This window comes from Bemisia tabaci, chromosome 6 (genome assembly GCF_918797505.1).
Source record: "Bemisia tabaci chromosome 6, PGI_BMITA_v3".
NCBI lineage: Eukaryota > Metazoa > Arthropoda > Insecta > Hemiptera > Aleyrodidae > Bemisia > Bemisia tabaci.
In genome coordinates, this window is record NC_092798.1 from 10,814,964 (window position 1) to 10,842,093 (window position 27,130).

The 27,130-nt window shown below is 40.2% G+C and overlaps 2 protein-coding genes across 4 annotated transcripts in view; one reads left to right on the forward strand and one right to left on the reverse strand.

Annotated features, from left to right (window-relative positions):
- Positions 1–27,130, reverse strand: part of LOC140224853 (uncharacterized) — a 212,929-nt gene that overhangs the window by 34,194 nt on the left and 151,605 nt on the right. The gene's annotated exons all lie outside the window — the stretch shown is intronic.
- The window catches only part of LOC109038675 (pancreatic lipase-related protein 2), a 29,658-nt gene continuing 4,307 nt past the window's right edge, over positions 1,780–27,130 (forward strand). The window contains exons 1-5 of the mRNA XM_019053826.2: positions 1,780–2,061; positions 4,140–4,245; positions 5,287–5,435; positions 13,309–13,560; positions 21,026–21,262. Of these exons, the coding sequence (XP_018909371.2) occupies positions 2,013–2,061; positions 4,140–4,245; positions 5,287–5,435; positions 13,309–13,560; positions 21,026–21,262 (793 nt within the window). The 5' untranslated portion in view covers positions 1,780–2,012. The remainder of the gene's footprint in view (positions 2,062–4,139; positions 4,246–5,286; positions 5,436–13,308; positions 13,561–21,025; positions 21,263–27,130) is intronic.

A 27,130-nucleotide genomic window follows, 5' to 3' on the forward strand; every position in this document is an offset into this window, starting at 1 on the left:
CATTTTCCGCAGCTGGTCGTCTTTCGGATCGGGTCAAGATTCTCCCACACCCCTCACCCCCAAAAACGCCGGAAAAATTCGTGTTAGGAGTGCCACGGACTTGGAAATTATTGCATCGTCACTCAATTTCCGCCTCCACCCGTGCTCTTTTGTTTGATCGTCCCTTGATTAAGTCCCTGCTACCCCGCGCCCCCCAACCCCGGGGGGCACTCAGCACCAATCACCGTCTTGTTCTGGTCCGATGGCGATCTTGACCGCGGGCATCGTGACTTCTTACCTTCGCACCTCGTTGCCGCACTCATCATCACGTGTGCTATATCCGGATGGATGGAGAAAATGAGCATCTTTTTGCGATAACAAGGAACCAAAGTTTCTGACCCATCCGTAACAGCACCTTTCCCTTTTTTTCTCCTATTTAAAGTTCAAAGGGAAAGGTTTAAGGGAGGAGAGATACCGGAATCGCAATTTTATACAAACACGGAGAAAAAAACTTCGTGCGTGGGACCCGCAGTTTAAGTCATAAGGATCTCTGAAGTTTTCGGATTGAGCATCTGAACACTTTAGGTCCAGCTGCTGAGGTTTGAATCACACATCTGGAACTTCAGTTCTTACACCTAAACTACTTCTGTTTTCACATCCGAAAAACTTCGGTTTTCACATCCGAAAAACTTCGGTTCTCACAACCGAAAAACTTCGGTTCTCATATCTGAAGTACTTCAGATGTAAGAACTGAAGTTTCAGATGTGTGATTCGAACCTCGACAGCTAGACCTAAAGTGTTTAGATGCTCAATCCGAAAACTTCAGAGATCCATATGATTTTAAATTCGGGTCCCACGCACGAGGTTTTTTTTCTCCGTGTATCATCAGTATCCCTCTCCCCCCCCTCCGCCCTAAAAGCACGGATCTACGTAGAGAGACTAATAGTACGTATACGTTGTTTCAAAAATGAAACAAAAATTTTGGTACCTCATTGCAACATGTAGTCCAGATTACTCTTAGCAGGAATGAACCAACATTTCATGATTCTGAGGAGTGAGTTTCAAAATAAGGGGTTTGACGATGAAATTCTGGGGTAGGATTCAAGATTAATGGAAGAACGAAGATGGAAAAAGATGAAGACTAAAATGAAATACCTAATTAGATAAAACATCCTAGGGAAAGAATCTGATTAAAGAGCGACTACACTGAGAAAAAAAACTTCGTGCGTGGGACCCAAAGTTTAGGTCATATGGATCTCTAAAGTTTTCGGATTGAGCATCTGAACACTTTAGGTCCAGCTGCTGAGGTTTGGATCACACATCTGGAACTTCAGTTCTTACATCTGAAGTACTTCGGTTTTCACATCCGAAAAACTTCGGTTCTCACATCTGAAGTACTTCAGATGTAAGAACTGAAGTTTCAGATGTTTGATCCGAACCTCGACAGCTAGACCTGAAGTGTCCAGATGCTCAACCCGAAAACTTCAGAGATCCATATGACCTAAACTTCAGGTCCCACGCACGAGGTTTTTTTCTCCGTGTATGAATACGGTCCTCAATCTTCGTATCGTTGCTGGTGTCCTATCATAGCAAAATCTTCAATAAAATAAAAAAACCGTCAGAAACGGCAACGCCACGACGCATGCGCCGCTCGCAACGGACCTCTTCCTCGTCGGACCGATTGCTCCCGAAAAAAAAGAAGAAGGAAAAAAACGTTCACACGACCGGGATTATTGTTTCGGCGGCGGTTATTATGTTATCACTATTATTCCTCTTTATTTATTTACTCTTTCGGGAGTCGTCGCCCCGGGCGAGATGACTCGAAGCCCGGCCAGCGCAGCGTCTCGCAGCTCCGGGCTTCTTCGCGCCTCCGTGACGCGGCCGCCTCAGACGGGCTCGCGTTTTCCCGAGCGATTTTCGTTTTCCCGAGCGATTTTCGCGTGAAAAGTGCACCATTTCTCACTCCCGGTGACGTGAAAGGTGTTATTCCCCGGTCGTGTCAAGTCCGCGGTTTCAAATGTGTTTCCTCACTCATGGTATTCTCCGGCCTCATGCTGTGCTCCACCTATCTCTATTTTTCAGGTGGGTCTTCGTGAGTGCCGGTGTTTTTTTTCTCCCAACCCGTTCGGAGTTTGTAACAGTGATGTGTTTCGGCGGATATCGATGGTGAAACTGAAACAAACGCATATATCGGTTTGCGATGCTGCATGCTTTCTGTTCAATTTATTTTTTAAATTGATGTGAATTTTTATTTTTTTTTTTTTTTTTTTGGCGCTGACGAAGAGATGTTGCGTTTCCAGTTGCCCAATAATGTTTGGGAATGAAGTTGGATATATATATATATTTTTTTTTTTCCCCAACCTACACTGAGTATGTAACAGTGACGTTTTTCTGCGGATATCGATGGTGAAACTGAAAAAAACGCGTAAATCGGTTTGCGATGCTGCAGGCTTTCCGATAAAATTTATTTCTTAAATTGGCGTGAACTTTTTACATTTTTGTTTGAGTGCTGTGCTGACGAAGAGATGTTGCGTTGTCAGTTGCCCGGTAACCTTCGGGAAGATGGGAACATGTTTGTAACAGTGGCGTTATTCTGTGGATATCGATGGTGAAACTGAAAAAAAAACACGTATATCGGTTTGCGATGCTGCGGGCTTTCCGATAAAATTTATTTTTGAAATTGATGCGAATTTTTAAAAAAATTTTGGGGGCGCGGACGAAGAGAAGCTGCGCGCGTTTTTAGTTGCCCAATAATCTTTGGGAATGAATTTTTTTTTTTTTTTTTTTTTTTTTTTTTTTTTTTTTTCAATCTGCTCTAAGTTTGTAACAGTGACGTTTTTCTGCGGACATCGATGGTGAAACTGAAAAACACGTATATCGGTTTGCGATGCTGCGGGCTTTCCGATAAAATTTATTTTTCTATTGATGCGAATTTTTTAAAATAAATTTTTGGGCGCTGATATGAGATGTTGCGTTGTCAGTTGCCCGATAACCTTTGGGAAGATAGGCACAAGAGGCTTTTGGGTATGGCAGAACACCAGAATGTGATGTGGGAGCGACATTTATGGATGTACGTAAATTGAAAAATGCTCGACAGAAAGGAAATTCAAAACCTCGTTGTTCGTCTCATTTAACGTGAATCCAGTGGTTTAATAATAACAATTGAATTGGTCGTTCTCGAACGACTCAAGCGTCGAAATAAAATTCCGAGAAAATTTTCGAAAAAACTTCAATTGGAGCCGTTCCATCTATCACACTTCTAAAATACTGAAGCATTTAATCGATTATTCACATTATTATGAACTTAAGATTAAAACGGATCGATTGCCTTTTTACTGTTCTACTTTCATTTTCATTACTGGTGCTTTTCGACAGTCTTTTTAAGAATGACCGATTTAATACTTGTCAAGAAAATAAGACGAAAATCTAAAGAAAATTTCACTGTTAATAGTTAAAGAAGCAGAGGCAGCCAGGGCTCTTTCACAATGAAGGACAACATGCGCAATCGTAGCAACACCTTTTGTCGATTACCAGGTTATGTGAATATCGGAGTTTCATTTTCTGAAAACTTCCCGTATTTTTTCTCTTTGTGCGAAAGAACTTCCGTAAAAATGTCAATCATGATAGTGTGCCATTAGTTTCCCCATGCACATAAGTGTTTTTTCAGATATATAAGCCAGAATTTATAGTTCCAAATTGCTAAATGCAGTCCAGTTGCAACTTTTCTAAATAACAGTGTAAGCAATAAGTGGTCGGTGCAAAGAAATCAGATAGTTCAAAGAACGACCATGAATATGAGTACGGCATTTATTATTTTCATAGCAATTATTTATGATTAATCAGAGATAAGAAATCAGGACTGACATACAAATTGTCGGGTTCTAATTTACTGCTAGAAAGATTTGATAACATTGCGAGACACATAAAATAATCGAGTAGATATTATGTTGGGCGTAGGATGATAACTAGCCTTTTTTGAAAATTGAAGGCAAAAGAGCAATGCGCGTAACCTACATAACATCTTAACATTAACTTTGCTTCCTCAAAAATTTCCGTTAGAAAGCCCCGCAGTCTGAATTCATAATGTTTACAAAGCATACAGAAATTGAAAACTTTTTGGAAGAACCAATACTGAGTACTAAAACTCGTTATTTTTTTAGGTTTCGAAAATAACCCGTTCAGCGTGCGTGTAATTCCAAAAGGGTATTGTTTTGGGTGTTGCCCGGTAAATGATGACGAGGATATAACGTTCAATTTGTACACAAGGTAAGCATATTATTTAAAATGTTGAGATTTCTTCTGAAAAATTAAAGTTGAACTCCATGAGAGCTTACAGAAGACAGTATTTAGGCAAAAACTGGATAGTCATTGGCTCAAATTGTCGTTTTTGGACGAAAGTACCTAACTCTATTTCAAAGTTGAAAAATTGACTCAGCCAAATCAATTTTTTTTTAAGGAGAATAACTGAGTGATTTTTGTAAAATGTTGCCAATTTTCACGTGTAACCAAGGGAAATATGGGTGAAATTTTCAGTTCAAAATTTTCGACATTTTTTAGCAGGAGTTTAAATATCAGAGCCTAACGCAGAGCGGAGCGGCTTGCTGCCGGTACGAAACGCGCACAGGCGCCCACAAACCTAAGGAAATACTTCACGCATCGCTCAATGCTTGAAGTATCCCCTTAGGTTTGTAGGCGCCAATGCGCGCTAGCCGCCCGCACGCCACGGCGCGGCGCCTCAAGCAACTATTTCACAACAGAAGTGTTGCACAGTATCATACGAAATTGTAGGCGCTCCAGCATATTAAGCAACTATAGGAGTATTAGAAATTTTGTAAGTTGAAATGAAGGTAAGTTCTTCCTTCTGGATAGCGACGAATTGAACCGAGCGACGCAAAAGGAAATCTATCCAAAATTTTAGGAAAAAAATATCGGATGAGGTGCTGATTTATTTTATAGTACATATTTTACGATACTGGGCGTATATTTTCTTCTGTTAAAAACTTAATGTCGGATGAGATAAAGAGACTTTGAAAGCTAATAGCTTCGTTAAGACGAAGCGTAGAAGTTTTAGAATAATATCATTGATTTTCTCGTTAAATTTGATCAAAAAGTACTCTTCAATGTATATTATTGAGCTGCATAAACATCAAAATTCGTAGATTCAGTAAAATATCTCAAGTCCGACTTCTACCTTACGCTCATTCCACTGTGCGCAATGTATGAGGATATATTTATTATGATATACTGTATTTATTCATATTGTAAAGAGCATCTAATAAAGCAAGAATAATTTATGTTTTATCTTAGAAAAAATGCGGTCAATCCTCAGTTGTTGAGAATAGGGGATCAAGGGATCCTGAGCCAGTCGAATTTGGACGAGCGGGACCCGACTGTCATTTACATTCATGGCTTCAGCGAACAAGGAACGGGACCATCCGCGATGGCCATCAAAAATGGTAATCGGTTTATTTTGTTGGGCGTATTTAAGCTAAAAGGAACTAAGTTCCGCACGCAAACCTTATGCACAAAGTTTCATTGAGTAAAAATACGTCCATAATGCATACAATTCAGCATGGGGGCTTTTGCGAACGTTTAATTAATGGGTAAAACAAATTGGACTGCGTCAAGCAGAAAAGAACCAAGCCACATCAGCCATTGCCAAATTTAATTGGGCAATCCGATTTTTTACATAAAAACGGTTGTGCGGTTTTTTGTGCAAATTTCAGTGAATGTTCTGCAAAATACAAAGCAAATTCTGACAAATTTTCAATAAGTGCGTACAAATGTTCTCTTGTAGAAACTTAAATTGCCCAGTTAGATTTGGGAATAGTTGATGTGGCTTATTGTTAGTTCCTTCCTGCAAAACCTAAGTGACGAGAATTTTAACTCGAAATCATATTTTTGGACCTTCTGAACATTTGATGAAAATTACCAAGTCTCTTTTCGCAAATCGCAACAGTTTCTCTCTTGGCGAAGAAAAAAATTACAGATTTTGAGGATCATATTTCTGAACCTGCTGAACATTTGATAAAAATTACCAATCTCTAGAAAGAAATATTCTCTCCCGTTGACGGAACGACGGACATCGAAATGACGAGAATTTCGACTAGGAATCAAATTTTTGAACCTCCTGATATTTTATAAAAATAACCAAGTCTTTTCGCAAATCGCATCACAGTTGATCCCTTGGCGAAGAAAAAATTTACAGGTTTATGAGAATCATATTTCTGGACCTCCTCTCAACATTTGATAAAAATTACCAAGTCTCTTCCTCTTCTTCTGTTGGTTTATTGGCTTATGAAGAAGAACTTGGTCTCTGTTCGCAAATCGCATCACAGTTGGTCCCTTGGCAAAGAGAAAAATTGCAGATTTATGAGGAATCAATGACCTATAAAACGTTCATTCGGCCCTAAACGCACCGGAAACTTTTTCAAGCATCCGACGGTGTATTTCAAGTAAAATTAATCTTCAGGGACCAGCGAGCAGCCCTGACCCGCCGCGGATTTGAGTAACGATATCATATGTCACGATTGTCCAGATGATAAACGTCCTTTGCGAGGTCATGTCGAAACTTTCAAAGGCCCTCCCGTCCTATTATGAACTTCATCCAAAAACAATAAAGCTTCCTACTTTTCGGAGGAGGGAATCGAGGGAATTTACTGCCGCCGCGCTGCTGGGTGTTCATAAATTATTTCGGAATTTTACATCCTTTCTCGGGTGGAATTACTCCTCGATGGAGGTGATTGCTAATTTGGTGTAAAGGGACAAAGAGCTAAAAAATTAACAAGGGCGGACCCGGACCCTGGATGAAATTGCAATTTTCCTTTCACATCATAAATTATGCTTTTTTTATCGGCTTATGTATTTATTTGCGATCGTCGTCCGAACTAAAAACCCCAGTTTACGGATCCAAAATTTTAAGCAAAGCTAACTTTTCTACTCTCCCTCTCGTTTTTTATCGATCTTTTTTCTCCTGAAGACTAGGTTTCATTACCCTTGTCTGTCAGTTCAAGTTTCGAACCTCTAAATCTTTTTTTTTTTCATTTTATTTATTTTTTTTAAAATGTATTTATTTATTCCTTTGTTCAGTAACTTCAGATTGGATTGTCAATACAATTTTCCGGAAAATGGAGAGAAAAGTATCCAAAAGTTTCTCTGAAAATTCATATTTTCTCAATAGGCATAAGGCATATGAGGCAATTTTGTAACGACCGAAGGCTCATACGGCGTTTCTCCTTAGCACGGCAGTTACTTATTATTTTACATGCGAACTATCAATATGAGCGCTGTCAGAGTTACGTTGTGGGAAAGCTATGTAAATCGATTTATTCTCATTATGGTATCATAGAAAGAGGTTATGTCATTGTTATTAGTTGAATCCAATTTTATTATAAAGAATCCCTATAATGACATCACCCCTAGCGTGTACAGAGATGCACATCGAATTAAGTACCCACTGAATCAGTCTGTACAGTGTATTCTCGTATCATGGATATTAAGTCTGCCGTACTAAGGAAAAAGGCCGTATAAGCCCGCAGACGTTGCCAAATTCCTTTTGATAAAATACGAATCCTCGGGGAAATCTGGGAATATTTTTCTGCCAATTTTTTAGAGAATTATATTCACGATCGTATCTAAATCATCTGAAAATTTCAAGAGAAAACATTCATATTTCTCCTTGCAAACCAAAATATATTAAAGGAAATTTGGCAACTCTCGAATGTTCATGCAACGTTTCTCCTTAGTACCCAAGTATACTCAGTACTCAGGACCACATTGAAGATAACGATCAAAAGCAACATTGTCCCTTGATTATCCAATTCCTCCGACTATCATGTCGCAAAGGTAAACTCCACCACTTAAAACACGGCAATGGCGGGGCGAGAGCTTCTGGCGAATGATCGATTATCGATATTTCCCCATTCGAAGATACGGTAAAGAATCGATTATTAGGATCTCCATTGCGAACATCCATTTATCGATCTTTTCCCATAGGTTTACACGGCAGATCAATCGATACATCGCTAAGCACGGGGAGTTTCACCTCCACTTGCTCCTTATTCAAATGAAATTAAGCCTCTCCAGATGTTTCCGTCGTAAATCCGAGGCGGGCGGAATCCGGCTCCGAGTGGCGCATCCCCCAACTTTTTCCGGGGGTTGGGGGAAGGGGTAGTGGGGTTGAGGAGGGGGTGGGAGCGACCGTGAGGGCTGACGAGTCTCGTTACGTATGCAAAAATTGCTCGGCTCGGCTCGGCGGGAGGCCCGAACGGGAAGTTTTTCAACGGGGAATAAGTGCCAAGAGGGGGCTTTTCCATCAGTCACGCGCGCGTGTACTAGCATCGGCCGATTGACAGATTAATTGGAGTACACTGGCACCGAACTAAACGTATCGATTTTTCGAAACTTTATGAGCGGGCCCGGAAAATAAGTTATTCTTTCAACTTTTTGCCCGAGGGACCGTTCAATGTATACGTAACGCTCAATGCTACCGTATAGGGGCGGCAAAATTTCATGAAAAATAAAATCTTGAAATTCCACGTGAAATATTTCATGAAATTTCAGAAATTTATAAATGATATTGTAAAATATCCGCGGCTTTTCATGTTTCGGAAAATGTAAAAATTGTGACTTCCTTCTATTTTTGTGTGTTTACGTGCGGGTTGCATACTCTAGCTCCAGAAAAATATGAAATATTTCACAGCCTCGTAAAATTTCATGAAATATTTCACTGAAATTTCCAATATTTCATTTATTCCTTACGTTTCATGCCACCTTGTGCCGTGCTAGGGAAAAACGCCGTATGAGCCTTCAGACATTGTCATATTTTCTTTTAAAAATCAAGAATCTACCGGGAAAGCTTTTTTTTTTTTTTTTTTTTTTTTTTTTTTTTTTATTAGTACTTTAAATAATAGTACATAAAATACACTTTAGATATATAAAATATCTTTAAAAGCTAAACTTAATTGTTAACTGAAAATTAACTTAAAATTAAACACCTTTTAACTGTTAAAATAATACTACCTCTAACAAATGAGGAGAGTAATAAAAACATGATTATTTCTGCAATAAAAATGTCTTTTTTCGTTAATTTGAAATTGCGGACAACCATTACCAGTCAAAGTCCCAGTCCTCCTGGAAAGCTGATAATACTTTTCTGCAAATTTTTTCACAATTTGATCTAAAATATCTGAAAATTCCAATGAAAAATATGCTTAACTTTTCTTTAAAATGCATGTTTTCTTCGGGAAAATTTGGCAACTCCCAAATGTTCATACGACGTTCTTCCTCAGCATAACAGAATAGGGGTCGAACAGAGCGTTACACCATGTTCTTTTTTTTTGCGCGATGGGGGCCTACTTCACGAAAGCGTTTCGAGGGCGTTAAAAATTCCGAAATTCAGTGTGTCGTATTGTATGAGAGGCTCACAGGTACGAGTTATTAGAAGAGGTCATCCACGAAATTTTTGACGGAAATTGCAAATTTTCTTGTTTATTTCATCACAATTTCAATTACAAGTAGTGATGCTGAGAGGAAATACGAACAAACCAATGAACCAAATGTAAAGTCTGCAACGTATGAAGTGGATTGTGGAAGGACATGATTTCACACTTTGGCCCTTAATATTGAGACCTTTCGTCGTTTTCCAGACGAAGGAGCGTTACATTTTTTCAAGGTTGCTATATTAATTCAAACAAATCAATTTTTACAAAAATAAACCTGTGAAAATTTTGTCCAAAATGTTCCTGAGGTAAGCATCAGTTCAGTAGAAAAATCAGTAATATTTTCATTTAAAAATGCCAAAGATTCTCTTGGTAAAATTTCCATTTGCGAGAGGAAATTTGGCAACTTCGAAATGTAGTAACGTTCTTTTGTAAGGGAAAAGATGCTTCGACTGAAGGAATTCCCCGCGAAATCCCGTTTTTGAAGGGATAGGATTTTGATCTCCCCGAAAATCCTGACGTGACAATGAAAAACTGACCTCATCCCCCCCCCCCCCAAAAAAAACGCTGAAAAGTCCATTCAAATTACATTCATGCGCTGGAAAAAGAGCACATTCGATCTAGAGTTCAAAATCTTGAAAACATTGACAAGAAAAAGGACTCTTGATTCAATCAGATTTAAGCTTAAATCAAAAGGGAATCCGCTCAAATTAAGAGGCTTGGTTCTTGATTTAAGCTTAAATCTGACTGAATCAAGAGTATTTTTTCTTGTCGGTGTTTTTAAGAGCCTGGACTCTCGATCCAATGTGTTTTTTTTCCCAGTGTGTATAGCATTTTTATTTATTTATATATTAAAACACAGACGTGTGTTTTCTGTTTACAAAGTCCCATCTATTAAAGATTAACACGTCAAGTCGTTACAATAAAAAGAAAACCCGGTAATTCAACTCCGCAAAGAGTTGAACGCATTTATGCTAAAAGGACCTATGTTCCACGCAAACCCTATGCGTATAGTGCCTTTTAGCATAATTCATTGTACAAAACCGCACGAGAGGGACGAGAGCGCTATACAAATTCAAGGATGCTCCTGAAAACGTGGCTCCGTCGACGTGAAAGGACGTAACTCCACTTCGACGTGATCCCTGGAATGCATGAAGATATACGGACGAGGGAGCTCATCTCGGAGAGTGGATACGCGCTTACGTCAGCGAGGCGACGAAAAGATGACGTAGAACATCGAGTATTATTTATGGCCCTCGCCGCGCAACGACGACAGCGCTTTTCTTGAATGAAAATATTTCGTATTCTTTTCGCGGGCTCCGTTCCGTTCGCGTCACCGAAGTTCAGGCTTGTCAGATTGTGCTGTGAAATATGCATATCATGACGGTGAAACTACGGAGTTATGGATTTCGAGTGCGGTTTTCCAAAATTTGCGCTTCCTTTATACGTTTTTAAAATAATTTTCTGGTGATTTTTGCAATGTATGTTTTTGAAAAAGCGAAGGAAAATCGGGCAAAATTTTGATCAGTAATGATGACCAATTGTCTTTAAAACTATTCAGCTTTGCAATTTCGTGAACCAAGATACGTGGTGTCCTGCTGTGCCCCCTGGTGATTTTCTATGTTCCGCTGGTAAATAACTCAATTTTAAATTTTTGCAAGCTGAGGTCCCTTTTCTCGTCTTCCAGTGCGGCCTGTCACATTTGAATAGTTTGTTTCGAAAAATGCACCGTTCCGGAATAGACTGCGCGAATTTTTCTTGAAGAATTGAACATTTTTATGGGGGTTGTCATTTAGTTTCCAAAAAAGATCCCGTCGTCAAAAATTAGACATTTTGATTGATATGTTGGTGCAATATGAACATTTTTGAACATTGTTGGTGGAATTTGAACATTTTCAAACTTTGGGGTTGAAGGCTTCTTGGAAAGAACGGAATTTCTAATTTTACAATGTAAAATGAAAGAAAAAAGAATAAATAAAAATAAAATGTGGAATAAAATATTCGTGTCAGCCATTAAAACCTTTTTCATGCAATAAAATGGAATGTTTGTTGTATCTGAGTTGGGTACATGTCGGAGTGAATAATTCATTTCATATCGAAATATACGAGTGAGTGTGCAGATTTTTCAGGATAAGCGTATGAATCATGTATCGAATTGCGGAAAAGCTTTCGGATTCCATCCAGAGCAGCGATGGAAAATAAGATACTTTTCCACAGACGTGGCAACGCCGGGTTTTCCTCCCGGGAAACCGTCGTCAATCGCGAATGGGGTCAGCGGAGAGCAAAACTAACGCACCGAGCTTTTAGTGCATGAACTACTTTTCGGCTCCATTTTCATACTGAATTTGATCCACCGACCGTGGCTTCATCCCTTTTGTCTTCATTCGATGAGAGACAAAATATTCCTGCCGTCGGTGCATTATTCGTCGCTTCAGCGAAGCGATTTGCGGGCTCAAACTGAAATTAAAATTTCATCAGATGCATAAAAACATTTGCGGGCCGACTGATTAAAAAAGCCACAAAACCACTGTAATTTAGGTATTAAAATCACGCTGTTATTTCGTGGTAACCCATTTGCGAGACACCGGTGCAAATGGGACAAATATGAAACCTATTTCCGCGAATGAGGAGACGGCCCTTTCGAGTGAAATATTAAAAATGCAGCAATTATGAAGAAAGTTGGCAACAATATACAGGTTCAAACGAACAGATATTAGAACTGAGATGTTTACAAAAATCAGCGCTATCGAGAAGCATCTTGTGAATTCCTTGGAAAAAGATCGCGGATGGTCTCATGGAAACGAAACAATTATTATGGGTAAAGCACGAGGTCCAGCGAAAAATAAAAGAGAACCGACTGACTGCCTACTTGAAGAAATTTTGCATTCAACATTTAGTAAAATTGAAAATCATGTTGACAATGCATCAAAGAAAACATTTAGAGATAGCTCATCATAAATTGAGAAAATGAAGCACGGGGGTTGGGCCGTGGAGCGGTCAGAAGGCGGACCCCCTAGTCATCTTACCCTTCGTAAGTTCCAGTTTCCAATCGATTGCTGATAACCCTCCCATGCCTAGAAATGTATTTAGAAAAAACATTCTTTGTAACAAGCTGCCCGTGTTTCATCATCGAACTGAATGCAAGTCTTTAACTTTTCAACGAGAACTCTGACCACGAAAATGGTGTATCTATTTTACACATTGTAACATCCCGTATTTTCAAGCATTTTGATCCATTACATCCTCGCTTAAATTCGCGGAAATGTTCCTCGCGCAAATAAACCTTCCAAGCCTCGTGTAAATGCCTCCATATCAAGCCTCCTCGCGGAAATGTCCCGCTTCCGTTACCGTTCGTCTTTGCTGTTGAGGAAGGATTTTATACAATGCTTATAGTTGAGAATTTGTATTTTTTTCCCCCCATAAAAACGGCAATCTTTGAATTGAAATATTTTGGTTTGATTATGTCTAAAAATCTCCGATTGAATGTATAATCGCTTCTCTCAAAAACTGTACAGCTCTATTGCAACAGCTCAGTTTTTTCTTATATATTTACTTTGTTGATGACAAAAATTCAAACAAAGATATGCATTTAATGATTTCTCAATATTTTCATTCAAGAAAAGGTAGCCTGGACACCGCCTAGAAACGCGCCTTGATACAACTATACTTGCTCTTCGACAGTTCATGTTGCTTATAAACAAAATTGAAGGAGTTTTTAATGGCAAAACCAAGAGAACCTGGGTTTTCTCATACATGATCAGCTTCTGTAACACATTGAGCCTAGTTCAAAATGTCATCAATGCATGTGTAATTAGTTAGCTAGTAATGTTTTTTCAGACCTTGTTACTTTATTAATTATTAATTTAAATAATATTAATTCGTCTTGCAGCATACATGAGCCGCGGGGACTTCAACGTGATTGTAGTAGATTGGAATTCGCTGGGTGCGTTTCCGTGGTACAGTCACGCCGTGTCCAACACCCGCCTTGTAGCCGCCAAAATAGCGCATCTTCTCCAGTTCCTCCACCTCACCACGAGCATCACTTTGGACCGGGTTCACGTCATCGGATTCAGCCTCGGCGCTGAGATCGCCGGCTACGTTGGGAAAAGTTTGAGTTTGGGCAAACTTTATCGAATTACAGGTGAGTTCAAAATTAATGACTATGCGTACCTATAGTTGTAAAACTCGGGATTTGGTTTGAAGATTTTTGGGGTTGATTCTTCCAGTAAAAAGAATGTTAAAAACAATGCTATGTTGATACTTGATGATAACGATTTGATGCAACTATTCGGGCTCGAGGGATGTCCATGTTGCGTGCGCATAAATTGAAGGTGCTTCGACTTTCTTAATGGCAGCAGGGCAGGGATTAAGGGGGTGGCCACATGGGCCGCGGCCCATGGCGGCAAAATTAGGGTGCGGCAAATTTTGAAATTTTGCAAATTTTTAAATGCAGGTACACAAAAATCGGATTCAGAATAAAATTACAAACAAAAAAAGGTGACAAAATCTCTAATTTCCTGAGAGTTTATAAATTTCTAATTTTGTCGTATTTCGGTGATACAAAAAACTGCGCGCCTTTAATTAGTTGAGTTAAGAGAGAAACCAAAGTCGTAATTTGGCCTGGAGCGGCGCGGCGCAGAGAGAAATGATGAAGAGGACTTGAGATGAAAAGGAGAAGCCCTCGGCGCTGCGTTCGGCATGTAACACATATTAGCGCCTACGAGACTGCATGAATACTTCAGGCATTGCGTCAAACACAGTACGGTCAACAGCCGCGGTCGGCGCGGCAAGAAACGCACAGTGCCTACAAGACTACATGAATACTTCACGCATTGCGCTGAACACAGTGTGGTCAGCGCGGCTCGGTGGCGGCGGAAGGTAAAATTATTAAACCACATTTATGTTTGTTCTTTCTTAATTTTTTAGTTCATTTCTTACAAATGAAAGGCCTTGTCCACACAGAGATAGGTTTACGGAACTGAACTTTCGCGCGAAGTTCCGTGAACTTTTGCTCGTAGTGTTGACAGGGCTTACGCAAAAAATGTGTCCAACATTAGTGAACGCGTCTTAAGCACCCTTCTCCCTCCGGCGCGTTCACTTGATGGTTTTTATTGATGTTTCAAAATGAATGAGAAGAGGGCGGCAAAATGCAGGCGGCCTATGGGCGGTAAGTAGGTAAATCCATAAATGGCAGTGCTTGGATGAAACTATTCTACGATGGATCTCGGTCCACCCGAACGTTTATCAAAGTATTTGATAGCGAATAGCTCAGTTAGGGTGCATATGCATTCAAGAGTAAATTTTTCTGCGCATGGGATTAAAAAAAAAGATTAAAGAAGACAACGAATTCCTAGGTCCAAATTTTGATGTGAGGCAAAATTCAGTACGTTTAATATCGTAAGAATCTACATTGATTAATATAATCAATACGTCGATAGCAGATAGGCAAAGTCTCGTAGGTATGTCATTTTTTTTTTTTTTTAAAGAACAGCCCCAAATGAATGGTTCACAGATAAAACAATTCAAACTGTAAAGCCTCTGGATATGTTTGGTATTTTCTTTCTTCCTTGTGCAACAAGTTCGAAAGAAATTCAGTAAAACAAATATCTAAACAGTTGCGTAGGCATTTATGCTAGACAATGAATTGGCACAAAAAGGAATTATGAAGCACGCGTATCCATGAGTACATAGTTCGTTTTGATTTAATTAGTTCGCACCTACGTTTCTTTAGCGTACAATTTTGAGTCCCGACGCTGATGTCCCGTATCTAACGGCCGGTTCCATGTAGCGGCGAGCTTTAATTGGAAAACAAACACACGGAGAGAAAAGGTACCCGATTTCATTATTGAGAGGCATTCCATTCACTAATTCCACCGCAAACATTTTTCTTCGTGATGTTGGCACCATTGCGAAAGGTTGAAATTAAGTTCGTTGCCCTTTCTTAAGGTCCGGGCTGGGTGGGAGGGGTGGGAGGTATGGGGGTTGTTTCGCGAATCCTGGAGAACTATTGACACGTGTGAATTTAAGGCGCGCGCGAAGACATTTATCTACAAGATGGATTGCAACTTATGCTTGTCGGCAGAACAACCGGGAACATTGTTGATACCGCTAGACAGCCCGGGGGGGGGGGGGAGGAGGAGGAGGAAGGGTGGTCAATGCGAGACGCCAGTTTTTCAACCCTCGCCCGCAGGCCGTGTCGGAGGAATTAAAGTGAAAAATAAGCAGTATCAATCGGAATGACACCCCTGACACCACACCACGGCGCACGGTGAGCGAGAAAGCGAGGCAACGGGACAGGAAAAGAATTTTCCACCTCATGTGAGTTTACACCTCAAACACAGTTAAAAATTTCCGTGTTCAGGGGCCGTTCTTACATTACATTACGCTCTAAGGGGGGGGGGGGGGGGGGCGAGGAAAGCGTTACGCCATTCCGTACATCCGTTTTAAAGGATCTTTTAAGGGATCTACGTCACTAAAACGTTACGAGGGGTGAGGGAGAGTAGGGGTCAAAAATGCCGAAAAGGTGCGTTTCATAATTTAAGGATAAATTGGAACTGAATTCTTCCCAAAATATCAAGAAAATACTTGAATAAAATGTCCAGTGCACTGAAACATCACAAAAAACGTGTCTTTCATCCACGGAAGCCGAACGATAATTTTTTTCTAATCGTTTTGAAATTTTCTGATTATTTTCAATTAGCCTTCAATATTGTGCGCGGCAATTGCTACTACCGAAATGTTATGCTTACCGATTTCCATCTATTGCATACTCACCCCTTTGAAGGCGTTTTTATTGTTGGCGTGACCAGGTTGTTTTGGGTTACTCTGAATCACTTTCTTTTCAGTCATGTCAACGTGAGGACTTGGTTGATCGACGAATGTTTTGGTTTAATCGACCGAAACTGTAGGTTCGTCTGGGGATGAGACGCTGAGACGGGTGTCCTGATGGACTAATGAACTCATGTTCCTCTTGAGTTTAGGAGTTGATTACAGGGAAAACCAATGGCTCTACCGAGTTTTCAGCGAAACTGTACAGGAGAAAAAGTATATTTTAATCACGAATCCCGGAAGAACTATATTTAAGGTGATTCGATGGACGCCATATTTTGTGTCAGAACGGCATGCGATATATCGCATCAATTGGTTCCATTTTTTCAGCTACTCGTCATTTTTCTCCAATTTTGAGATCGCAATTCTGTTGTCAGGAGACTAAAGCACTCACTTACCAATTTTAACAAAGAAATTCGACGTAATAAAGGCGTGGGTTTTTTAGAGAGAAAATATCGCATTCGATACTGATATCGAAACTGCACTCGAATGCGATATTTTCTCTCTAAAAAAACCACGCCTTTATTACGTTGAATTTCTTTGTTAAAATTGGTAAGTGAGTGCTTTAGTCTCCTGACAACAGAATTGCGATCTCAAAATTGGAGAAAAATGACGAGTAGCTGAAAAAATGGAACCAATTGATGCGATATATCGCATGCCGTTCTGACACAAAATATGGCGTCCATCGAATCACCTTAGCCCATAAAAAGTCTCATCAGTTGCCTGTGTCTCTTTTGTGAAAAAACACGTTTATGCGATGTCTTTCACAAGCTGATCGATCGAGGGGCTTGGAGGACAAGACGCATACGTGCAATTTATGCTATTTCAAGAAATAAGTGTTTAAAGTTTCAAAATTACAAGGAGCTTTATGGCAGACAGGAAGTTTAAACTCACTTTTTGATGCTATAAAGTTGGATTTAATTGTACATGTATGTTTCACAGAATATTTTTTCGCACTAATTTTAGTTCAGTGCATGAAACCTCAATTTTTTTAAAAACTACGCTTATGCGCCTTATCGCCCAAGCCCCTCAATTAAGCATAAGATACCCGGCTTGTTGCCTACCGTGCGCGGGGCGGCCGTGCTCCACGCGTAGTCAGACCTCGTGCGCTCGATCAATGATCATTTCGAGGCATTTTTCAAGTGAGCTTTCTCCTTCCCGGAGCGGAGGTGGAGGGGGGGGGATGAGGGGGGCACGGTGGCAAGGAATAATACATTAACCTATATCTTCATGCCTGTGATTCTGATATTACGAGATAATAGCGGAACGAATGAAGGATTGAAGGGTGCTCGGCAGGAACGTCGAGGAGCTATTTCGCTCATCAAGAGTCATTCAAAGTCTCTCGGCATGTGATCGCTCGAGTTTCATTCCGAGCCGCACGCTTCACGCACGCTTTTCCCATCCGCGCGGGGCTTGACATCGACCCTTCTCCTAAGAAAAAACACCCTAAAAACCTTCGGGTGCTGCCGAATTTTCTTCGTCAAAATACGAATTTTCTTAAAAATTACTAATATTCTTCCTCGCAATTTACCGAGAGTATAATTCGTAATTTCATCAGGCCAATCTATGAATTAATTAGAGTACCCATACAGGGATAGTACGGGCATGTCGGTAATTTTAAGGTTAGGTGATAGAGCTCCTGAGGCCCAAAAGGGCAGCCAACCTTCAAATTATCCAGAGTTAATTATTTTTAAAATTCTCACGACCCGTCGTTTGTAAAGCACGTATTTGAGTAATATTTTTGCATAAATTTACTCATTTTTGCGGATGAACACTCATTTACGAACACTTGTCGTAATGTCGCTATAGTATAGAATCTGAATATTAGCAGAGACATTTTTCGTGTTAGAGGGTTGGCTGCCCTTTTGGGCCCTGAGAGCTCCTTCTTTCAGCGTGTTCCTACTCTCGTATATAAGCACTCCAATACGGATCTTCGGGGAAAATATGAGTAATTTCTCAAAATTAAATATTTGATTGGGCGAAATTTGGCAGCATTTGAAGGGCCGTACGGCGTTTTTTCTTAAACACGGAAGTATTCCAGTTCCGAGGAAATAAGCTTGCCTAAATTCGCCCTCGTTGATTGTGTGACGGAAGGGGGATGATGACACGGGGTCAAAATTGATATGAGCCCAATTTTCGAAAGATAGAGATGTATTCATGGTTCGGAACAGCATTCCCTCATCTCCCACTTCGAGGTCGAGGTGAGTGAAATGAAGGAGGCTTCTTCTGAGAGCAGTTGAAGAAAATTCGTTGCTTTTCTGACGCAAGGGCGTATCTTCGATGGCGAGGCATGCTTTGAGATTTATCGATCGATCTGCCATTTAAACCTATGGAAAAGGATCGATTACCAGGGTGCTCGCAACGAACACCTCAATAATCGAATCTTTACGGTATGTTTAAATGGAGAAATATCGATAATCGATCGTTCACGCCTCGTCTTTGCGTATCTTAATGTTATCATGAGCCGTGGAAAGTGTGGAGGTGATACGCACTGGAAAAAAAAAAAAAACACATTGAATCTAGAGTCCAGACTCTTGAAAACATTGACAAGAAAAATGACTCTTGATTCAATCAGATTCAAGCTTAAATCAAAAGGAAATCCACTTAAATTAAGAGGATTGGTTCTTGATTCAAGCTTAAATCTGATTGAATCAAGAGTATTTTTCTTGTCGATATTTTTAAGAGTCTGGACTCCAGGTCCAATGTGTTTTTTTTTCCAGTGCGGATGATCGGATTCAATCAAAGTGCACTTACATCACTTACATCAGACACTTGCATCAAGATAAGGTGATAAAATTAAGAATAATTTGAAGAAAAATGTCATTTTCCTCAGATTTTTTATCTGTTATACGATTGAAATGTTAGGAAAACATACAGAAAAGAAAAGAAAAAGCAGTATAAAAACATGAAAAAGAAGTATAAAAGTAAGAGACACCAACTCGTTAAAAAAAAGCAGAGGGCTGAAACTTAAATGATAGGTTGCGTTAAAAGAAGAAGAATCTTCAGCAAAAACCGAGATGAGAAGAAAAGTATTATTTTGAGGTAAGCACGGGTAAAATTAATTAATGAAAGTCTTTGAATTGTGGGCCAATTAGTGAACTTTCCTTCACCTCCCACGCCCTCTGAAAGCTTCCTTTCAGCACATTCATAATTCCCGTCGCCGAGTGCAACTAAAAGATATTTCGAATCGATGAGGAATGAAATACTCCTTGCAGAGTCTGAATCAGCTCCGAGTGCCTCGCTAAAATATTTCCGTCGAGATCTTTAGTAGCGATGGCACAGCTCGGCCCGCTCGACGAGGAAAGGGGGCAAGGGAGTTTTTTTTTTTCATTGTTGATTGCGATAAAAGGAAAATGAAATATTACATCTGCACATCGAAGTCGATAAAACAGCATTACTGTATATCATGGCCTTATACCGCGCAAAAATGAAAATCAAGACTACTAGCATGTTCGAAAAAAATGGTGCCTTGCTTATAAAACGCGCCATCTGGCAAGATGGAGCGCTGGGTTTCAGTAGAGTCCCTGTATACTGAGGGTCAAGACAACACCCCCTCGTGGAGTCACAAACGGGAAAAAAGATTACACAAATTGATGGTTTTTTTGTAATCTTTGATTGGCCCATTCTCAAATTCCTTCCTCTGTTCCTTCTCTCATTCCGTTTGTTCCTTGCCGAACCCGTGATTCCTTGGTCCATTCTAGACTATAATCTTTGCAATCGGTGAAAATGTAATCTTTATTCCCGTTTGTGACACTGTGAAGGCCTAAAATACGGGAACCAATCAGAAACGGATTCTAATTGTCTTGACTCTCAGTATAAAAGGACTCTAGGTTTCAGTAGCGCGGCGTGCTTTACGATGTATATGTAGATTAATCTTTCATTTAAACCTATGGAAAAAGATCGATTAGCCGATAGGGTGTCTCAATGAACACCTTCATAATCGATTCTTTACCATGGCTTAAAATGGGGGGAGCATCGATAATCGACCATTCATGTCTCGACACTGCTGGGCTTCACTGTGGAGTCAAGTGAAAGAATAACTGTTATTCGAAGTTCTAACTTTGAATTGTTAGCTAAGTAGAAAATTGCTATAATGTACGAAAGACCATGTGATACTTAATACCAAACATAAAAATTTGCTCGTCAATATTTACAGCGTCAAATGCATCGCATTCGCTAACGCTCCACTATGGTCCATAACTCAAAAATAGGAAGAAATAAGGCGGTTAATGACTGAAAAATCACGAGGGTTTCGACACTGATGATTTTTGAGTTAGCTGATTTCGAATTTGATGTCAAATTGCCGAGAATTTAACACTCTGCCCTATTAAATGTGGGCAAGTTCATGGCAAGCTGCGTCACGGCCGCGCGCGGCGTGCTGCCAGCTCGAAACGCGCATTGGCGCCTACAAACCTAAGGGGATACTTCAAGCATTGCGCAATGCGTGAAGTAGCCCTGTAGGTTTGTAGGCGTCAGTGCGCGTTTCGCGCTGGCAGCACGCTGCAGCTCTGACTACCTTAAAAATCCCCTTCATTTTGCTATGATACTCAACGCGTTCTCATGTGCGCGTAAAGTGTAAGTGTAAGTTTTTCCAGTGTAAATTACGAAGTCTGCAATATTGCAAATGGAGATTCGTGGTTTTGCACTTTCAACATCACTATGTTTTTTGGCCTCAGTGAGACCTTGACCTGAATACACTATCATTCTTTTTGTATTGGAGGATGATATATGCTCAAGTCAAATTTTTATCATTTATTAATTATTTTATTTTTTTGCAGGCCTGGATCCAGCGTTCCCTCTGTACTATTTTCAGGGGGCGAGGGGCCGTTTGGCCGCATCGGACGCCTCTTTTGTCGACGTCATACACACGGACGGAGCCGTTTTCGGGTTCCCGACCCCGATGGGCCACGCGGACTTTTATCCTAACGGCGGGATCCCTCCGCAGCCAGGGTGTGCCAAGATGTCTTCCAAAAGACAACTAGCCATTTTCCATTTCAATATTCGACCCTCCGTTGGTAAGTCTCAAACGTCAAACTTAAAGCTCAGAACATATAACAGCTAGAAATTCAAGTAGAAAATTAGACATAAAAGGACTACATTTTGCAATTCGGAACCACAATTTTTGGCTCAGTTCAACAACGTATGTACCATTGGTTCTCCTGTGTATATAAGTGGTTTTACGGATGAGTCAGAAATTGTAGTTCCCAATTGCAAAATGAAGTCCAAATCCGATCGATTAAATTATGATAGAAAATTAGACACGAAATGACTACATTTTGAAATTCGGAACTACAAGTTTTGGCTCAGTTCAGAAACAACGTATGCTCCATTGGCTTCCCTATGTACATAAGTGTTTTTACGGACGAGCCAAAAATTAGACACGAAATGATTACATTTTGAAATTCGGAACTACAAGTTTGGGCTCAGTTCAGAAACAACGTATGCTCCATAAGTTTCCCTATGTACATAGGTGTTTTCACAGATGAGCAAGAAATTGCAGTTCCTAATATTGCAAAATGAGTCCAAATCTGATCGCTCTCCATGAGCGGCCGTAGCAGTCCAATTTTCCAGGAAAGCGACTTATGTGAAGCCGAGTCGAGGAATTCGAAATTAAAATTTTACGAAACTCGCTTTCAAAGATCCCAAAGAGTTAGTTGCGAGACGTTCAGTTCATTGTTGTCCCATATGGAAGTTTTAAATTGCATCTTAATCCGACGATTTGATCCCAAAAATGGCCGATTAGAACATTTAATGTATAGTTTTCTCAAAATTAAGTTTATTGATTTATCATTTAAAATTAATCAAAATCAAAAGAGGAGCTAATTCAAACAGCTTTTACTCGAGTACAACGTATAAAAAACTCTGTTCTTGAATTGGACTGCATTTTTTAATAAGGCGCTATACAATTTCAGACTCACCCATAAAAGCTTCTACCTGCATATGGAAACTAACGACGAGTACGGTGTTTCTAAACTAAGCTCGAAACATTACTCCCTCATTGCATAATGTAGTCCGATTCTCCTTCCAACAATGCGAACAGACGAGCGAAGTCGAAAAGAGTTAATCAACATAGGGTCCGGCAACTTGGAGAGAAAGAATGTTTGAGCTTTCACCGTGAAACAGACAACTTTCGCGGGGGAGATTTGACTCCGAGAGAGGTGGATCGAATGATTTCCAGGCTCAAATTGATTGGAAACAACTTTCTCCCGGCGGGAACTCAATATGTGATGCACGGCGAACGGCGAGGAAGCTACACGAATAGGGTGTGGGTAATGGATGAGAGGCGGGCGAGGGGATGAAAGCATGGTCAGAGAAACACATCAAACACGCAAGCGGGAAACAGTTCCTCCACCTTTCCTTCGCTCTCGCCGCCGCCGCCCCCCACCCCCCCTCCCCCGGACCCCCACGGAAGGGACCGAGACCTCCTTTTTCTCACCCTCCGAAACATCCATCAGACCTAACCGTGGTTGTCCGTCTCATTTATTCCAACTTAGGTCGTTTCATTTTGAGTCATCTCTATTACATGTATACCTCCATGACGGACTTAGCTTTACACCGATTGTTGTGTTAAGCGGATTGGGGGAGGAAAAATGGGAAAGGAATTCAAGAATAAAATTATTAAAGAAGAGTAGGTACATAAGGAGAGTAATGTAATGCCATCTCCGCCCTTTAACATCAGAAATATTGCTCCATGTCCTGATTGGTTGGGGAGTTTGCTGGATTTTATTGGAGTACCTGTATAGCGAGAGTATAGACAGATGTGAAACTCCGAAAATCCGTCAGGCCTTCACCGATGCCTCCGCGAATAAAGTTAGGGCCCAGAAATGCAGCCAATCTATGAATTTCAATTATCCAGAGCGATTTATTAATACAATTGTTACGAACCATCGTTTATAAAGCACGTATTTGACTTAGTTTTTGCATAAAACTCATTTTTGTGGAAGAACGCTCATTTATGTGTTTTCTTAGCCATCTTGGTTAGAATTGGAATCTACAGACTGGCGGTGAAATTTTGTGCGTTAGAAGTTGGTTAGAAGGGTGGCTGCACTTTTGGGCCCTAAGCCCTCCAAGAAGCGATCTGTCCATACTCTCGCTATACAGGTACTCTAGAAAACTGGGAAAGGAATTCAAGAATAAGTTTATTAAAGAAGAGTAGGTACACAAGAAGAGTAATGTAATGCCATCTCAGTCCTTTAACATCTGGAATATTGCTCCATGTCCTGATTGGTTGAGGAGTTTGCTGGATTTATAGCAGCTGAAATGGAAATATTACACCCGTGAACTATCCAGCGAGACACGAGTGACATTGAGAACCAAAATTTTTAACAGTGTATTGGAGAAATCTCATGTCAAAATTACCTGGGGTAACTTGAGGTACGTCGCGTCGGTGATTTGGGCATCATTTCAATAATAACACTTTTCAATCAAACATTGCATGCATATCTTGCCAGCCTATTCAAGTGAAATATATTACTGTACGGACAGACATTCTAAGGATATTCATGAATTTAGTATTAGAAAAATAAAACAGATTTCAAAAAATGACAATATCCGTCCGGTAAATAGTATAAAAATTACTATAAAATAGCTCAGTCACGAGTGAACGCTACATAAATTAAGCAGATCAGAAAGTTCAGGGGATGATAATATTTTTCAATAGAAGTGTATGAGACATGCTAAAAGGAATCCGCGACGGATATGAAGCCTCGTAAATTTGGACATTCGACAGTTTCAAGCTTACGCACTTTAGGTGCTTCTTACAGTATACTCTTAATCTGTTTCTCTCTCCCACCCCTTTCCCCCGAGAACCGTACCACGGTCACAACGAGCAACGGGCACGTCAATATCTCCCATAAGGAGCCAACATAAGTATCGAGAATTCGAGTAGGCGCTGAGAATGTATCGCCGCCATGTGAAGCATTGAAAAGTATCGATTTATTCACAATCGAATGGACATTTGGGGAGTCACTAGTTAAGGCTGGCAGTGGTCATTAATAACAGCGGATCTTCAAAGGGTTCTGATTGGAATTACTTGGTGCTCCCTCAGAACGACGTAATCCCTCCGTGGTAAGGAAGAACGCAGAATGGGCTTTTGAGTACTGTCAAATTTCTTCTGATAGAAAATTTTTGGAATCGAGTACTGATCCATTCGCATGTCATTATTTATTTGCCTGCCGAGCCTAGAAATAAGATTAGGTTTTTCAATAAAATACTTCGTTGCACTAAATTAGAAAAAAAAGTTTTAGGATTCATTCAGGTTTGCAACAGAGGATTCTTTAATAAACTCGAAGATGAAGCTTGAAAAATTGCCAAAAAATTCGTATGATTGTGTGACTGTCCACGTTGACAACTTTTAAAAGACCTATTCTCGTTGAAATACAGGTCGACAAAATGGATTAGAGATTCCAACTGCTAATTCTCCATAGTCCACGAGAATACTCGTGAATTGGATGCTTTCATTTTTGTGCAAATAAAGGATCAAAAGTTGCTTTAAAATCCAGTGACTCTGCCCACTCTTAACTCGGAACCCAGGAAACTTTTGATTATTGAAACATCATATTGGCAATTTTGAGCTGTTATTACCAAAAAATTGAGAGATACCTTATTTCAAATGGAAGAGAAACGTCACGCACTTATATTTAAAAAAATACTTTTACATCTTCTTGAAGGGCTCAATAGATTTCTTAGGCCTCTCTAACTCACCGGTTGTACACAACAAAAAAAGAAAAAAAAAAACAGTGAGAAAATAAAACAAAAGAAGACTTTAAACATCAGAATTCTGTAATACGCAAAAATAAAATTAGAAAGATCAGGGATCCAGTTGAAGCTTAAGTTAGAAACTAAAGTATAGGGAATTGATCATACATTTCAAAGAATCTATTAATCAAGTCTATTAATTTTGAGTTTTTGCGAACGAGAGTGTCTTCTCCGGTGGACAGTCTTGAGACACCAAAGTAAATTTAGCAACGTTCGCAGGTCCTTACGGCATTTTTTCCTAGCACGACAGAACAGCAATAAATAATTTAGCATACCGTCGCCCGTTCTGAGGACCCCGAATCGTTAGCATTCCGTGCTCTGGGCTATCAACTCATCCCCCTTTCGTCCCCTTTGTAATCCCGGCGAGCATCATTCAATCCCTTTGAGCGAAAATCGCCCGAAAAAACGTTTTCGTCGCTTAAGACGAGACTTGAGGGGCGCTATTGGAATACAATTCAAGGGGCTTGTTAGCGTTCGGTGTTTGGCGAGGCATTGCTTGAACGGCCTTCTCCGTAATTTGTGGTGGCGTTTCGACAGAGCCACGCTTGTAAGTATAATAGGCAATGAAACCTTTTGTCGTTCCTTTTGTCCCTTTGAGGCTTTTTCCGGCTATTTCCGGAGTTTAACGGGTGCGTGGGGGAAAAGTACAGCTTTGAGGAGGCGCTTTGAGAACGTGAGGTTTGAACGTATCATGCGACGGTGCAGCCGAAAGTGCTTTTAGCTCCGATTTTTTAGAAATTATCGGCCGCTTTAAGCGTTCCTAAAAGCTGCGCATTTAATTCTCACAATAAGTATGATTTATAACGATTAGACATAATGTATGATTAATATTTATTCTAAAAATATTGAGAAGCGCGCAAAAAATTTTCATAAATGAATCATAAATTGACTTTGCCACATTGTCGTTCTTAGATCAAAGAGGGGATCAATATTAGGGGTTTGCAGCCCACATTTTAGGACGGCAACGTTGTTATAAATTCAACCATCTATGTATGGTATTCGAAAAAATAATAATATCGCAATTAAAATCAATTGGCAACGCTAGAATTAAGGTACGGTGCAAGAAAAAGAAGGAAAGCGCCTTTGATCAGGGTCGAGTGCGAATGCAACGAACACTCATTTTAACTCCTGGAGTCCTGGATGCAACTATTCGAGCTCTATGGACGTCCGTGTTGCATACGCACGAGAGTGAAGGCGTTTCGACTGTCCGCGGGCACTTAACACTTCACCAACGGCCCACGTCACGGCTCGCGGCGCGACGCCACCAGCGGGCTTTACAGGGAGGATTCCAAACGGCAGAGAGCTTTCAATTCCTCTACTACAATTAAGAGGCTTGGAGGACAAGGGGCATAAGTGCAGTTTTTGAAAAAATTGACACATTAGAGATTCCAACTAAATGTAGGTTTGTAATAATGTCTGTGAAAAAATTGGTAAAATCCAATGTTTAAGAAAATGTGAGTTTGAACTCTCTTTCCACCATACGGCTTCATATAATTAAAGAACTTGAAGCAGGTTTTTCACGAAATTCATGCGCCTTGTCCTCCGAGCCCCTTATTTCTTCTTTTTACTAAATTATATTTTATTTCCCAGGCACGAATGCCGCCAGTGTGCAACCATTCTTTCACAGGTGAACCTGCAATAAGTTTTAATTTTCTTTGAAACTAATTATGCATGTAGGTAGGTGCACAACGTCTTTTTTATCATGAATTACTGTTTCGAAATACTCTAAGGCCGGATCCAAACGGCCAAATTCCTCCCCGCGGTTCATCAAACGGCGCCATTTCATCGAACTACCATTGGATGAGTTAAATCTGGTTTGGCGAACTAGTATCGCGAAAGTTCAATCAACGTTCGACGATCTACACCGGGCCGAAAATTCACGATTTTCCACAACTATTTTCGAGAGGCCATCACCAGTCGACCGTTTTCATTATTCTCTTGTTTTCTCGGCAAAACGCGGAAATCGGAATGAAAAGTCAAACATCCCTCAACAAACCCGTTTGATTAACCGTTTAATCTAAAGTTTGGTTCAGATCGAAGGTTGCGGAAGTGCTGTATCGCTGGCGTCTAATTTACTGCTCATCACGGAAAACTCACCCGATAGGCTAGGATAACACGGTCGATAA